Raw genomic sequence first — 17,550 nt, 5'->3', positions numbered from 1 at the left:
CAGCCCTTTCCCCATCCCCACACCCACTGACTTGCTTTCTGACAGCTGCTAACAGGAGCCTCAGCAGAAAAACCTGGCTCATTTTTGAAAGGTGTGTGTGTGTGTGTGTGTGTGTGTGTGTGTGTATTCTACTGAGTCTCTAGTACATCTCATGTTTTCAACTTGTCTTATCTCCGTCTCCTTCTTTGTCTCTCTCACTCTTCCTTCTTTTTTCAGTCTTCTCTGCTCCTCACTAAAAGCACCACAGCCCACAAATGTGACCCTTTCACTTCCTTCTCCTGTCATTGCTCAGACTGGGTCAAATACACACAGTAGCAGAAACTCCATTATGTTACAATAAAAATAGTGAATTACAGCCCTGGCCATTACAGAAATAATATAATTCTAACTTGTTCCTGCAAAAATTGTCTAATAGCCAAAATAATGTATTACAGGTAACACCTTAGTTCTCAACTCCGGTTGTACAGTGGACCCTTGTTATACGCTGGGGTTTGGTTCCAAGATCCCCCGTGTATAACAAAATCTGTGTATGCTCAAGTCCCATTAAATATAATGACATAGCAAAATGGTGTCCCTTATAAAAAATGGAAAATCAAGGTAAATTTATACTTTTTTGGAACATTTTCAAACCGTGTATGCTTGAATCCGTGTATAAAAAATCCGTGTATAAGAAGGGCCGACTGTAATAGTAACATAAATATTGCACTAAAATTAAAATTAAAAGATAATTTCCTACCAACAATATTATTTCTTGAAAAACATATTAAACTGACTCCAGTATTCACTAGGAATTCCTGTATATGTTCACTTATTGGCTGGAATCCAAAAAGTTACTTCATGCATGTCCAAGTAAAAGTTCTTGTGACTTTTTTTCTTTTCCTTTTTACATAAAAAAACCAGTACCATACTATAATATGCTTTTTAAAAACCCATAGTTTTAAAGAGTTACAATATGTCTTAAAGATATTTTATTTAAAAGAGTACAAATGTCAAAACTCCATTCAGTGTTTGGAGCACAGCAGGTTGTGCAGCTCCTCAGTTCTATGGAGAAAATATGCACATTGGTTTACAATTATAAATAAAATTACTTATTTTTATAAGTGATTCTAAAATTACTTATACTGCTTTTACAATGGGTGCATAGAATTTTCCATTTTTTTGGGTTGAGTGCTTTAAAATGACATATTAAAAAGTCTGTTGTTTAAATCACATGGTAAAAAATATTAACGTAAAGCTTATCAATACCCTTAGTATATCAACACCATTAAGCCAGAGGAAATGTACGTTTGACCTCACTTCAAACATTTTACATCTGCAATATATCTGTGAAACAACCTTTGGCAATCTGTAACAAAGCAAAACATACAACACTAGCCTCAAAGTTAGAAAATTCACTGAACTCAATGAAAGCTAGCTATGAGTAACTAACTTCCACTAATTTTGGTAACTGCCCCAGGAACAACTAAGTCTTGATCCAGCCACACAATTTTACTACCATCTAAATTACTGAGCACCAGCAGTAATTAAAACATTTATTATAAACAGCAATACAAAACAGTAACACAAACACATCAGAATAAACTGGATTCTTAAGGCAGTGATTTTTTACTACCCCAAATTTACACTTTCAGGAGCCACAATTAAATTATGTCTGTGAATGCCTAAATTATGTATTCTGAAATGCTAGATTTATCAAATTAAATACATAAACCTTGCTATGAATAGAACAAAAATACTTGCTTTCATTTTTTTAAAAAATACATGCAATTATTTTTTGATATCTCCTTTAGAAAAGACAGTTCTTTTCTTACAACATGACTAGTTAGTACAGTATATCACAGTCACAGTTTGTACATTCCTTGCTTTCTTTACCTTCTGATCAGCCACTGCACATCTGGAAAGTTAGGACCATCACGTTCCTGAGAATGCATCAATTTCTATGCAGCCTACTGCTTCATTTAGTCCTTGTATCTTTGAGGAAACCATGTGAAACGTCACTTAATTTAGGATCCAAACAATTTATTCATAAACTTTCCCCACAATAAAGTAACACAGAGAAGGGGGAGATAAATTATATTAAACAAAATTATTAGTTATTTGAATCTGAATGCTGACCCAATAGAAGAGCTGTGGAGTACATGAGAGGATGGTAACCATTTAATGCTGTTACCATGTGCTGTATATAGCCGGAGGTCAAGTAAGAATTTACCCTGTAAGGAGGATTATAGTACTTAGCTGATTACTGCCTTGCTACAGTAGTATTGCCAGCAAAATGCACACCACCAGGCATTTTTAAACTGTTTAAAGTTATACATTTTAATGTTACCACATAAAAACTATGGGTTTAAATGTTTAGCCTCTTGCACTGAAACTTATTTAAAATCCATAATGCTGAATTGAAGAAACAGTACGAACACATTTTTAAAAGCTGTTCTTTCCAAATAATGTCTACAACATGAAGAACAATTTTTGAAGTTAGTGCATATGGATAAATAAAAAGTGGAATAATGTCTCTCTACATTTTATTCCTTCATGTCCATTAACTGGAAAAGGAACCGTGAAAATTAATGTAGAGGACTGCACTAATGGAATAAACCATAAAGGAAAGTTGACTTTCAGACATGTACAAAAATAAGATAAAGCAATGCATGCCAAGCATCATCTTCTTTTGATCTAATACAAATGAAACAATCTCTCATCTGCTATAAAATAAAGAAACATACAACGACTCAGAGCCAGTATGGTGTAGTGGTTTGAACACTGGACTACGAAACTGGAGACCAGGGTTTGAATCCCTGCTCAAACATAGAAACTCACTGAGTGACCATAGGCAAGTCACACTCTCTCAGCCTCAAAGGGAGGCAAAGGAAAAATCCCTCTGGACAAATCTAACAAAGAAAACCACAGGACCAGTTTGCCTCAGCGTCACTATAAGTTTGAAGGCATACAACAACAAAAACAACACATAAGGCAGAATAAATAAATTGAACTTAATTTTTTTTCTAATGCTTTTATGATTGGCTCCAAATGTATTGTTATGCAAAATATTTGATTTAGGGCTATATTTCACATTTAGATTTGGCCTTACTTCAATTAATATCATTACAAGTACCTCATAACAGAAGCATTTTCAAAGGAATTGATCATTCTTATGTCTACTACAATGAAACACTGCCAGTCATTTTGTATATGTTGCTAAGATGAACATATAATGTACAGTTGTATGGTGTTACTCAAAACAGAGTCAGCAATAAGAAAACAGAATGAAAATTTAAAATTTACTCTAACCATGATCAAAGACCTCTCTTCAGTGTTTAGTGTATTGGCTGATGGATTCAATTCTATTCTTGGCAAACCTCTAGGTGTGATTAAAAGCAGAGGTTGACAACTAATGTATGTATTTAATAGCTAAAATTATTTATACTAGTCATCAAAATACAGTAAAAGAGTCTTTAAATAGATGCCTGAACATCCTGTAAGTAGCAGCCTGTAAATATGTAAGAAGGGCTAACAGTACGGACAGCTCTATTCTCCAATATGCCTGAGTACAATGGACATCTGTTTCTAAATATCGCTCCTATTTTCTTGTTAAATCTCAGCAGAGCAGAGCAACCACTAGCTTTCAAAACTTGGAGGCAGAACTTTCTCCTCTACAAAACCCCACTCCAAATTGTCTGCCTGGTAGGTGTTTCTCTTCACAATGTGATTTTTTATTTTTTTTACTGGTTGTTTGTTTGGAGGACAAAACAAAGGAACACATTCTTTCTTTCCCTTTCTGGCATGGGAAAGGGGAGTGAAAGGAAGAAGCCACTCACTGAATGAGTTTAGAAAATTCATATAATCTGAGCCAAATTCTAGCAGGCTTGCCACCACATGCCTCAGTCCCCCAAGAGACTAGATGATAATTTTCTAGAATGGATGTGTTCAAGAAGTGATTATTAAGTGATAATCCTCATGGGGTTGGCACCAGTCACTCCCATTTGGAAATGTTTATAACTCTATACTTTGGACATTCACTGTCTGGCATCCTCGGCACGGGTTGAGAGTAGGGATGGGCCACCTGAAAATGGCCAGCAGCCACATGCAGAGGCATATTTATCCTGCAAGATCTCATTGGAAGCCATATTCAGAGGCATATTTATCCTGCAAGATCAAGACTTCCAGTTCCGCAAGACTCCCTCTGAGATCAAGATCTTGCCTAAAGTCTTGCAATGGCGAAATCATCACAATATTTTCAGCAATCAGGACTTCCAATGGCCACTCAGAGTTGTGGAAAGCCAGTTGGCTTCAAGAAGCCCAGCACAACAGCACCCTTCCAGGCAGAGTCAGGAAGAGTTTTCACTGTCTTGGATGGGCAAGGGTTGAATCCACCTTGAATCCCATTTTGAGAGAAAGGCAGGGCATAAATCCAATGAATGAATGAATGAATGAATGAATGAATGAATGTTGAGAGTAGGGACAGGGAACATTTTCCTTATTCCTAACTTATGAAATTCACATTGTTCTCAAGCAGTACACAAGCCAAAACAACATTATCTTTCATCATTTGCACTTCTACATATATTGTGATAAAGGTTGAGTCTCCCTTATCTGAAATGCTTGGCTCCAGAGGTTTTTTTTTTAATTTCATTTTGAATTTTTCTGGATTTTGGAATGCCTATGTACATAATAAGATATTTGGAGATGGGACCCATGTTTAAACACAAAATTCATTTATGTTTCATATACACCTTACACATATAGCCTTTATGTAACTTTATACAATATTTTTATAATTTTGTGCATGAAACAAACTTCATGTATCCTGAACCATCAGAAATCAAAGTTGTCACTATCTCACCACGTATAAAAAAGTTTTGGTTTTTGAAAGATTTTGTATTTTGGAATTCCTGATAAGGAAGACTCAACCTGTATAATTGTTAGACCCAAAATGCAAAGAAAAATAATCATATTATGAAAAACTGTTTGGACAAAATAGGCAAAATTGTGGACAAAAACGTGCATGTTAGGAGAAATGTGTTTGAAATGCATGCAAGCCCTTTTGCAGACTGTTTTAAAAATGCCAAGTAGTGAGGTAACAGTGGTATAACACATTAAAGATTGAGGGGGGGGGGGGGAATCATAAACTCAGAGAGACTGTAACCAACAGATTTATCCATCACTGGGTGGAAAGTGCAAGAAATTCATTTTAGACTGCCAAGGAAGTTATCCACCTTATGAGAAGGTTTATGCATAAACTGTCTATCCTGGCTGATTAAAACCACCACACAGAGATTTACCAACAGAGTAGTGGAGGTTATAAATGATTCTTTGCAAGAGAGTTGCATCCAACTCTTCCAAAAGAAACAGCTGTGAAGCCACTGTTAATGAGAATTTCACTTGGACCCTGGATAACTATTGGTTAGGTTTTGGGGGATGAAATTGATTATCTGGATCCATTCCAATCTGGGTTCTGACCTGTCTATGGGTGGGCAACATATGCTAGGAGCTGGAGTGGAGAAATGTGTCCTTGTTAATTCTGCTGGAGCTCTAGCAGAATTTGACAGACTAAAAATAAACTTAGGGTATATCCATAACCACAGCAGTTTACATATAGCTCAATTTAGCAACAATATGAGAGTATTTATGCATAACATGTTATAAGGCTTGATTACAGATTTTTTTTTCTGCCATCACAGTGGTTAGTCTAAAGGTTTTCCCAGTCCTCTGGCTTAGAAGGGGCAGGGAATCACCACTCCCAGTTCTGCTGACATAATTGGTTGCATCAGTGGAACAACATCATTGTATCATGGTTGTTGTTACTTGCTTCTAAATCATTTTTAGGAGGATAAGTGCAATGAAAGTGGATGTTACAAACTACATTCTGGCTTTCTTGTCTTTTCATTTCATTATGTGAAATATGGGAGCACTACAAGACATTAATTTCAATTTCAAGTTGTTTGAATTCTGCTCAGAATATAAATATATTCTTGAATGGAATGGGTCTCCATTCAAGAAGCTTTCTGGCAAAGATCCAAGATAAACCAAGAAGATAAATATACAACTTATACATCTTTACTGGAAGGAGGAGAAACTATCAAATTAAAATCACTGGAACAAATGCAATCTGAAAAATTAATTCCCGACTGGTTTACATATAGACAAACAACAGAAAGGTTTAAAACGGATTCCAGAGACTTCGGAATAAGTGTGAAAAATAACGAATTGGATGAAAATACTACAAGCTATTAAAAAGGAGAGATCTTGAAAACGAAACAATCAAACACACTATGATGAAATGGTCACAGGATCTAGGGAAAGTGGTGGAATTGGAAAAATGGGAAAAACTTGCTTGACCTCTAACAATTTTACATTATGCCAAAATTACAAAGAAAATTTCTTAAAAATGTTACATCGTTGGCATATTTCCCCCCATAAGATCAATTTAGTATACAAGAAGTATGATGCAGCTTGCTGGAAATGTAACAAAAAAGACGCAACTTTTTCCACATGTGGTGGGTGTGTAGAGATGCGGGAAGATATTGGAAGGAAATCCACCAAGCAATGTGCGAGATCTTAAATCAAAACATCCCTCTGGACCCATGCTTATTCCTGTTAAACATAACCTCAAGTTTGAACAACACAACAGAAAGGAAATATAAACGTATAATTTTATACATGATCACAATAGCAAGGATTGTTTTTGCTAAGACATGGAAAAACCCAGTAACGCCCAACTTAGAGGACTGGCTTTTAAACCTCTACGAGGCTATGGAAATTGATATATTAACAGCTCTGATGAAAGGAAAGACTAAAGATACAATCGAAAAAGAGTGGTCATGTGTAATAAAGTACAGAGAAAACAAGAAAATATAAAGAGAGTTAGAAACGGAAATTGGGAGCTTCAAACTATCTTCTCTTCTTTCTTTCTTTTTAACCCTCTGTCATTCTTAATTCGCACTATACAAGAACATAACCACAAGAAACTAAGTGTATTGATACTCCATTAGCAATCTTATAACACATGGAAATAGTCTCATTATATATCTTAATAAAATTGGTATATGTCAACCTTCTTGGGCTAATAGGAAGCATACATGCATAAAATTATAACAAATTAAAAGGGAAATGATTTGTAAATTGCAGACAAAGGTTAGAGACATTATCTTGGAAGAAGCAAGAAATTTCTAATGTAAATACAATACAAAAAGGCACTATATATTACTGCTACTAACGTAACGATGTTCGTCTTGTGTATGTGTTAGTATGTTTAATGTTGTATATATGTTTTAATGTTGTAAATAGATATGTTGTGGTTATCATGTGTAAATGGATGTTTTGTATATGTTTAATAAAAACATTTTTTTAAAAAAGAATATAAATATATTCTGTCAAATATAAAGCCATTTTGAAGTAATAGTTTTAAAGACTTTTAGATAATTTAAAATGTTAAAAACCAAGAAAATGCAATGGAAATGTTCACTTAGGTCTTTTGAATCTATCACTAAATTACAACTGAATAGATGTAATTGCAACTATGAAAGATAAGAATGAGGCAAGTATAATTCTAAGTGTGTGCTGCTGCCAACCACAGTCTGACTCTCTAGTTCCCATCTAAACATGTCTACAAGTAAGTAAGGAGAAATTCATTCTGACAACCCACAAACAATATGATACCCAGCCTGCCAAACTTGAGATCTCCAAAGCAAGACACACACACCTTGAGTCTGCAGCCCTTCAGTCAAACCCTGCTGAAGAACCAGCATTCTTTCCCCCAAGGTCCTCACATGCCTAATCTATTCTCCACTGAAAACACCATGTTTGTTAAGAATGAGTGGAAATGTGACATAATGGAAGGTTCCAAGTTGTAGAACTGCTCCTTTGAAGATTTTAGTTTGCCAAGCGTCTGGAAAAGAGAAGATGAGGAATTATGTATGGGCTCAGAGGGAGCCCAGCACCTATTAGAAGTTATCTTGTCCCTAGGACTTGTCTGTGAAGCTGTACTCTTTGTCTCTGCTTCCTAATCTTGTCTTAAACATCATAATGATACTGACCTTGCCCATCTTTCCCTGTTCTGGCTTTCTGCTCCAGATCTAAGCCTGATCTACTTCCCTCAGGTTCTAACAGGCTCTTTGCCCAGGCAAGACAAAAAGTAGGAAGTGGAAGGCTTGAGTTCCCACCACTGGCCCTAGTATTGACCACAGGGCATCCATTTTTGTTTGCTGCAGTGAGTGTTCCATCATCCCCTGGCCATATGACCAGACCTCCCAAGACCTTTCTCAGGGAGCTGGAAAGGAAAAGTTCATGCCTTCTTTTGCAAATTTGTTATAAAAATGATAAAAATATATTTATATCCCACCCCATCTGCACTCAGGCAATCGGGGTGAGGTACAACATTAAAATTATACATATCATATCCCCCAACCTTCCCTCCCTTAAAATAAAATTAAACACTTTACAATTAAAACATGAGTTATAGAGCGAATTTTGTTACTGCACTGCTATTTCTCTCATGCATATATACATGCATACACGCGCACAGCTAGAGATCTTAGGGTAGAGTACAAACAATAAAATCAATGTAATAAGAAAACATGCCAACTATTGAGACACATGATGGCACAACAAGACCACCAAAGGCTGACACTTCTCAGTATTGCTATTGTGCAACTAAGATAGAGTGTCTTGGCAAAACAGTAAATGAAGAGGAGGAAGATCATTCCTGCAGAGGTGCTGAGCCTTCATAAATATCAAAAACAACTGCAAGTGTGAAGACCATCCCTATCCTATGCTATGGCATAACCTTGGGATTTAGACCAAAGTCCAGCTGCTGTATTGCCCAAATGTTGTAAGAGTAATTGCAGAAGTAATTTCCCTATTGCCTTCCCCAGCTGCAAGTTGGAAAGTGGACAGGAAATTATCATCACAGACAAGAAAAAGAGCATATTCTTTAGTGGAGCTGTCCTGCCAAAACCAAAAACACTGTGTTTTTAATTGAGAAGGTCTATCTCTTTACCACTAATCTGTACAGGTCATATATGAGTGATTTTGAAATGCGGTATATGTTAATTTACCCCCTCCCCCCTGAAAAAGGTGCTATTTTCTCACATCAGCCTGGCAATACAGGACAAAGATAAAGAAGAGACAAATCAAAATGGTTGGTAATTCTACCTAGTAACCATTTCTAATATCTGTATGTTAATAATGTTAACTGATGTTGATAATTAGTACAGTCGGCTCTCCCTTTCCATGGGCTTGCCATCCATGGATTGGAGTGTCTGTGGATGGCTCTGCACTGTTGTTCCCAATGGTGACATATGCATATGGCCACGCCAACATGGTCATGCACACATCGTGCACCAAAACGATTTCACATCCCGCAGATTTTGCTATCCACAAGAAGGGAGAACAAAAACCCCACAGATACAAAGAGCTGACTGTAACTGAATTTATATTTTGCAACACAATGCAAAGGAAGATCCTAAAAACTACCTCAAAAAGAAAGTACAGTTGGCCCTTCTTATCCATTGGTTTTTTATCCATGGATTCAAGCATCCACAGCTTGAAAATATTTTTTAAAGTATAAATTCCAAATAACAGACCTTGATTTTCCATTTGGAGACAACATAGTGGCACCATAGTTAATTCTTGTTAGTACTGCACAGAAAGGAGCACCAGTAAAACACTTCTGAATGTCTTTTACAATGACACTGCTTTAACTGTCATAGCTCATTGCTTTGAATCCTAGGATTCATAATTTGTTGTGTCACCACACCTCTATGACAGAGAATGCCAAATACCTCATAAAACTGCAATCCCAGAATTCCATAACACCGAGCCACAGCAGTTAAAGCAGTGTTAAACTGCATTATTTCTCCAGCACCAATTAGACCTGAATCATTCAAGGAAGAACCAGAAGGATCAACCCACAATTTCAAAAAGTGAAGTGGAAGCTTCATTCAATACATTTCTGAGAAATGAATCACCAGGAACAGATGGCATACCAACAGAGCTGTTTCAAGCTAAAAAGACAAATCCATTCAAATTTAACCCTAAAATCTGCCAACAAATATATAAAACAAAATAACGACCAAGAGATGTTCAACCTGGACTCAAAAATGTAAGAAAGCATGGTATAGTGGTTTAAATGTTGGACAACGACTCTAGAGATTAGGATTTGATTCCCTGCTTGGCCCTGTAAACCCACTGGGTGACCTTGGGCCAGTCACACACTCTCAGCCCCAGAAAAATCCATGATAGGGTTTCTGTAAGTCAGATGCAAACTTGAAAGCACACAACAATAATCATATTGCAAACATAATGGATCATACCACAGAATATCAGAAGAAAAACAGTCTGAACTGTGTAAATTAGAGCAAATTTTTGTGTAGATTATGAAAAATTATGGAATGCTCTTAAAGAAATGGATGTGTCACAACATTTGATTGTCCAGATATATAAACTGTACTCACAATATGAGGGTACCATCGAGACATAATATGGAAAAACAAAATGATTTCCAATTTTCAACTGGGTCAGGTAAGGTTGCATTTTATCACTCCCCCTATTTAACCTGTAACCTGAACATATCATACAAAAAACTGGATTAAACTCTGAGAAAGGAGGCATGAAAACTGGATAAAGGAATATCAACAATTTAAGATGACGCTATACTACTAACAGAAAATAGGAAAGATCTGGAACAGCTGTTTGGAAAGTCAAAGAAGAAAGTACAAAACAGAGCAAAAATAATAACTACAGATAACTGATGTAACATTAAAGTCTTCTTGTTGCTGTTGTTGTTGTTACTATTATATTTGTATCCTGCTTTTCTTCCAAACTTGGGACTCAAGACAGCTTACAGTTTAGAAAAGAACAATACAGCTAAAACATTCAAAATTTAACATTAAAATAGAATTAAACTAGTCACAGGAGAAAATGATGACATTGAAATAAAGATTTTCCATACCTTGGCTCAGTCATTAATCAATATGAATACTGTAGTCAGGAAATCAGAAGACTAGGACTTGGAAGGCAGCTGTGAAAGAACTAGACTAGATCCACCAGTATAAAGATGTATCATTGTATCATGATTGCTCATGCCATAATATTTCCGATTTCTATGTATGGTTGTGGAAGTTGGACAGGGAAGCTGATAGGAGGAGAATGAGCGCATTTGAAATATGGTGCTGGAGAAGAGTTCTGCAAATACCATGGTCTGTCAAAAAAAATAAATGAATGGGTCCATGAGCAAATCAATCCTGAACTCTTCCTAGAAGCCAAGACGACTAAACTAAGACTGTCATACTTGGACATAGCATGAGAAGACATGACTCACTAGTAAAGGCAATAATGTTTGGTAATGTGGAAGACAGTAGGAAAAGGGGGAGAGTGCAGCACTGGTAGATAGACTCAATCATGGAAGCCAAGGCCTTGAATTTGCAAGGTAGCAAGGATTTCTTGATAACAAGGAAACTTGCATCTCTACTTCATAGGATCACTATCAAGTAGAAATCAATTTGACAGCAGTTACCAAAAATCAACTATCTGCTCTTGCAAATGTTCGATTCACACAGGTTATATCACAAGTATGTACCTATGGGCCACATATACATCACTGCTACCTAAATTTGGTGGACCAGCAACAGCCAGAGCCTGGAGGAGGCACTTAATCCTAAAACCTGCCCTCTGGGGAGCTTGGATTTTGTTTTAGAGCAGGGTGGAGAAAACCCATTTCAATGGCCCTCAAAGCCCTCAGCAGAAATTTGGTTCAAAATAACCTGCTGCTGAAACATGACAGTGTGGTTTGCCACTGAAGTAATCTCTTTTACTGAAGTCTTACAATCACTATTGAGAACAGGTTTTATAAACAGGACGGCAGACAATTGTGCTGTTTGTATAGCTCAGCTCTTTGAATTTAGTACTGCCATTAGCATTACCACTTATGAACAGTTTCCAACGAACTGCCTGGCAGTTTCCCCCTTTGGGCCAAAAATGAAAGAGAACTGCAGACAGACAGAGAGACTGGGACCCTCCATGAAAGAGAGGGAGTGATTGGGATCCTCTGTGGGAGAAGAAAGGGGATTGGGATCCTCTGTGGGTATCAGAATTGGGGGGGGGGGTTGAGATTGGGATTTTCTGTGAGGGAGAGGGATGCGATCTGCAGGGGGTGATTCTCCATGAGTGAAAGAAAGATTGTGATCTTTTCAATGAAAGAGAACTGTGGAGTAGGAAGAGATTGTAAACTGTGTGAAATAGAAAAAATTAAAAAGACTGAGATCCCCCTATGCGTTAGGGGTTATTCAGATGTTGTTGTTTTTAGCATGACTATGCAAAAATAATCTCACTCACACATTTTGGTTTTGTTGTTCACACTTTTTTTACTAGAACCATATCTACGTACATCTATGCATGTTCTGTTGCTTACACATTTCAGAAATACAGATAAAGATGGTGTTGATGTTGTGTATGTATTCTAAACATGTTCAAAGCAAGCAGAGTTTTATCCCAGTTTATCTTGGGTCTATTTGCATCGGTTGTTGACACAGCCAACAATGTGAATCTTTTAGGAAAACTGGGGGGAGAGAACAAGATAGATTATCCTGGGTATCATTGCCAACAAGCCTCTTAGATATTCCCCGGCATGTTTTACCAAAATCCCTGAAGTTCCCCAATATCACCCAGAATATTCAGTCAAAATCCCCAGAAAGTCCCTGTAATGTTAGCAGATCTTTTGCAAATAAACGTAAACAACATTGAATAAAAATAATTGTAATTTATTTCAACTCTCAAAGTTACCATTGAACCAACCAAAGAATCTTTCAGACCTTCTAATACTTTTAAAATATTTCTTTTGGCATGAAGGGGGTCTAGGAAGCTTTGTGCCAAATAGAAATGTGTTAGGCTGCAACCACACTGAAGAAATAATCCAGTTTAACACCCTTTTAACTGGCCTGGCTCAGTGCTAGGGAACACTGGAAATTGTAGTTTTGTGAGACATTGAGCCTTCTCTGTCAGAAAGAACTCTGGTGCCACAACAAACTACAATTCTCAGGATTCCCTAGCACTGAGCCTGGGCAGTTAAAGCAGTCTCAAACTGGATTATTTCTGCAGTGTGTTTTGGACCTTACTTACTGAAAATACTCAAGGTCCAATCCATACTGCAGAAATAATCCAGTTTGAGATTGCTTTAACTGCCCTGGCTCAGTGGTAGGGAATTCTAGGAATTGTAGTTTTGTGAGAAAGGGCTCTGGTGCCACAATAAGCTACAATTCCCATGCATCTGAGGAAGTATGGTTAAGTCTAGGAAAGCTCACACTGCCAACTTCTTTCTTGCAGTGAGTCTCAAAGGTGCTATAAGATCTCTCTATCATCATCACCATTATTAAATATCCAAATGCACCTGAAGAAGTGGACTTAGGTCTAGGAAAGCTCATGCTGCCAGCCCCTTTCTTGCAGGGAGTCTCAAAGGAGCTACAAGAGCTCTCTTTTATTATGGACGGAAGCAAGAGAATATTTTGGCCAATCAGGAGGAAACGAGCAGAGATTGGCTAAGGCTGCTGAGTGTGATAGATTGGATGGGGGACAGGGTGTGTGACGACGACGGACAGTCTGGGCCTGGCCTCATGCAAGGCCTGGCCAGGGGATGTAGTTCTAAATTCTTCTACTTCAGATGGGCAAACGGATGGACAGGACTACGATTCCCATCAATCTCTTGGAAGATCCGACTGGGAGGGGGGCCTAAAGGAGCAGGACTCAACAGGAAAGTTTAATTCCCCATAAACGGAAAGGATTATCCAACAGGAAGGTTTAATTCCCTGGAAATTCCCCATAATTTTTTTTTACCCAGAAATTACCTGGAAAAGCTCTTTATTGCCTGGAAACTGGAGAATTCCCGGGAAATTGGCAACACTGATCCTGAGTTAATTAGGTTTTTTGGCACATGCATGTGAACAATAAAGAATCAGCCCATATTCTACTGAGATTATAGTCACCATCTGAATCACTCCTTAGAGAGAATGAGAAGGATTGTGATATTTTTTTCTCTCCCTAGAAAAAGACTGGAATTCTCCATGAGTGAGAAAGAAATGGGTGGGGAGGCAACTAGAGGCATAATTTTCATTAAGCAAAAGAGGGATTATCATTCTCCCTAAGCGCTTATGTGCACTGTAGAAATAATGATAGAGAAGGCTAAATATCTCAGAAAACTACAAATCTCAGAATTCCATAGCATTTAGCCATGGTAGTGAAATCACTGCAGAACTGCAGTGCAAATTAGACCTAAGTGAGATAAAACTGTGGAGAGGAAGAGGTCATTGTCTTCGGTGGGAGTGAGAAAGAGATATGGAGGAGGAGAGGTCCTTTGTGAGAAAGAGACAGAGAGAGAGATTGATATTCATGGAATAAGAGAGAACTGCTGAGGAAAGGAGAGTGGGGTTCTTTTGGAGTGAAAGAAGGACTGTAATCCTCCCAGAGAGAGAGGTGGAGGCAGAGAAACACAGAAAGAGAGACTGTGACACTCCGTAAGAGAGAACTGAAGAGAGGAGAAGACACTGTGATCTTCCATGACTGAGAGACAACTGGAAATGGGGTGATTTTCTTTTAGTCAAAGAGAATGCTATTAGCCTATCTTGATGCTTCCCTGTGCAGCCACATCTTAAATACACACACACACACACAAACACACACCACCCATACCATGCCAACTCTTAAATATTTTTACAAAGTAACATTTAATAACATTTTAAAAAATTAAATGATTAAAGTTAGATAAATGTTTTACTTATGAACTGCAACTATTGCAATGACTTTGTAAAAAACTGAAATAAAGATTAAATAAAAATAAGTTGATATTTTCCCCCTATATTTCTACCCCCAATGCTCAAAAAACTCTGAAACGTAGCATCCAGTCACCGCCATAATGAGGATGCAACCTCTGGCCTCTCCACAGTTGCCTACCCCTGTTTTGTTTTGTTTTGGGGGATCGGGGAACATGTCCTGCAAGCTTCTCTTCTAGATCATGGCCCACATTCACTGCATGCTTTGCTTTCCTACTGGGAAGGGACTGACAAACTCAGTAGAATGTACAGCAAAATGACCATCAGCAACAAACTCTCTGTGGGCTACCTATTACCTAACCCTAAATAATTATGTACTAAAAGAATGCATTCAAATGTTTCAGACAGAGTTTGCAAGTGTACAGGAATAATATATCTGAAACTATCATAATGAGCAAAAAGCAAAAATGGAACATGCACAGTTCGGAAATCAAGTTTGTATTTTTTTTTTCCTTGGCAGCTGCTACATATGCCAAAATGGTAAAAGGAAAAAAGACTCAGTTCACAGTACAGCTTTTGCTGGCTATGAATAATGCTTTAAGCTTGCCCTCTTTCCTCCTTTGTGTTAAAGACCAGCCCTGCTGCTGACTCAACCAGCTACACTGCACAAGCGTATGCCAAATGCCATTTTGTCACTATGAAAGGCAGTCAATGCTACAGACACATTCTCATGTCTCCTCGTTTCTATCGAATGTTCTCAAAATTCATCATAAACATCAATACTAACCTAAGCAATACAGACAGAAGAGAAGATATGTTTCCAGTTCATATGTCACATCTCCCAAATCAACCACCCCCTTCTTCTCCCACATCTTCCCTCTGTTCAAGTAAGAAAGTTAGTCAATGAGCGAGGGAACCCACATGCGGTCCAACCCATGAAAATGTAAAGAGGTGATTGCATGTAAAAAAAGTTTATAAAATATGAAATACACATCCATTCCAGAAGTCCTGTTAACCTTAGGTTACTATGCCCTGAATGTTAAAAAAAAACAACAACAAAAACAAGGCAACACACACCAAACTTGCCAAACTAGTCCCACCCTCCTATTAGCCCACCCACCCTGATTCCACCCTAGTCCTGACACACATGTAAAAAAATCTGGGTTTTCCTAAAACTACAGAGTAAAACCTAACTGTTTAAAATTTGTACTAATGCCTAAAAGAAGCAATTTCACTGTGAAACCGAGCATAGGTCATGTGTTCCTACAGAACTGGAACTGACATGAACGTGGGTTTTTTTCACCTGTGCAGACAACCCTAAAGATAATGTTCCAATTAATGTGGAGAGGAAAGTGTCCTTCTCCCGTGTTTAACTCATTCCCATTAATACCCAATGTTTACATTACTGTTTACAGACTGTAGAAGAACAGGGTAAGTGTGCAAGGTGTGATAACCTTTCCCTGATCACACTAATAACATGAATTAAGCACAGGAGAAGGACACTTTCCTCCCATGTGATAATGCCAATAGAAACTAAAATGCAGCACCAAATAGTGTTTGCGTTTGCCATTATATGGATCAACAAGACATCTACAGGGTCATCACACTTACCAGCATCAAAGGACATTCCCAAGTTTATCTACAGTCAACCTCTACAGTGCAAATAACTGAGGTATGGGAAGCTGGGCTAAACAAAAAAAAGCTCAGCTCTAGAATGTTCCAAAGGAGGCACTGTGCAAGTGAAAGTCTGTATTTTCTGCAGACAAAATGTTGTGCAAGTAAAAGTCCACCTGAGTAGGTGGAAGTGCTTGTGTGGCACAAAAGTCTTGGTAAAGAACTAGCTAAATGGATATTTGCTATGCAAAGCAATTCTGTTTGGAGCAGCTACAGATTGTGAAATATATGGAGCACTCATCCTCATTTACTGACCAGCAGCTTGCTTATGTGACTGCAGTATAAACTCAGATGTAAGGCCAGCATTTCCATCCCAGAACATCACATTTTGTTTCAGATTACATTTCTATTAAATCTGCATAACATATTTTGAAATCAATCAGCAATGCTCCTTGCAACAGCTTATGAATAACTAATAAAGCACTTAAGCACAATGAAACCTGAATAATGCTTTGCTTGATCAGTAATTAGAAAAAAGCACTTTGTTCCTCAGTAAAGCTAAAGTGAATACCATACACGGATTTCAATTTTGCATATCTTTGCTCTTGACTGAAAATTCTGTTCAGCCATCCAAGAATTCAAAATATATGTTAAGTAAAGTGCATCATGCCGTCTGCTTAAGCTTTTTCTCCTTTGCAGTGACAGTGAAGATTGTCAGCTGAATAATTTTCATCTATGAAAATGAACCTAATACTGAAAAATAAAATTCAAATGAACACTGTAATGTTTCTGTAAAATTTGCTTCTATGTGTAATGAATGACCTTATTTGCTAGAGAGATAAACATATACCTAATCAAATAGAAAACACACTAAACTAGTAAATGGAGAGGATGTATGGATGGTACTTCCTAACACAGTACCAAACTATGTGGTTTGGTTTGTTGTTGTTGTTGTTGTTGTTGTTGTTGTTTTTGGCCTAAATCCAATTGTTGATCCCAACTAGACACATCTGAATCAGTGATGACTTGTGACTAATAGTAGGCCTAGCCCTCTGACATCTAGGTGTCACACAGAAAATTGAAATGCTGAAAGTTATGAGGAGTTATAATAGTGATACAGAGCAATAAAGAGATGGCATTACCATGCTTAGGAAACCACCAAGATTTGTAAAAGTGGGAT

At 37.5% G+C, this 17,550-nt stretch overlaps 1 protein-coding gene across 49 annotated transcripts in view; it reads right to left on the bottom strand.

Moving 5' to 3' along the window:
* The window catches only part of RIMS2 (regulating synaptic membrane exocytosis 2), a 454,948-nt gene that overhangs the window by 273,472 nt on the left and 163,926 nt on the right, over positions 1-17,550 (bottom strand). The window contains exon 2 of one of the 49 annotated variants that reach the window (XM_089517805.1): positions 1,873-1,971. The exons of 47 other annotated variants lie outside the window; for them this stretch is intronic. In XM_089517805.1, the coding sequence (XP_089373931.1) occupies positions 1,873-1,931 (59 nt within the window). In that variant the 5' untranslated portion in view covers positions 1,932-1,971. Of the gene's footprint in view, positions 1-1,872; positions 1,972-10,948; positions 11,034-17,550 lie in introns of those variants that run through there. One more of the 49 variants, XM_089517807.1, reaches the window with a different exon arrangement.

This window comes from Sceloporus occidentalis, unplaced genomic scaffold (assembly GCF_023333645.1).
Source record: "Sceloporus occidentalis isolate IW3139 unplaced genomic scaffold, rSceOcc1.0.p SCAF_3, whole genome shotgun sequence".
NCBI classification, from domain to species: domain Eukaryota; kingdom Metazoa; phylum Chordata; class Lepidosauria; order Squamata; family Phrynosomatidae; genus Sceloporus; species Sceloporus occidentalis.
Note: the sequence above shows the minus strand (reverse complement) of the source record. Positions and strands in the feature narration are given on the sequence as shown.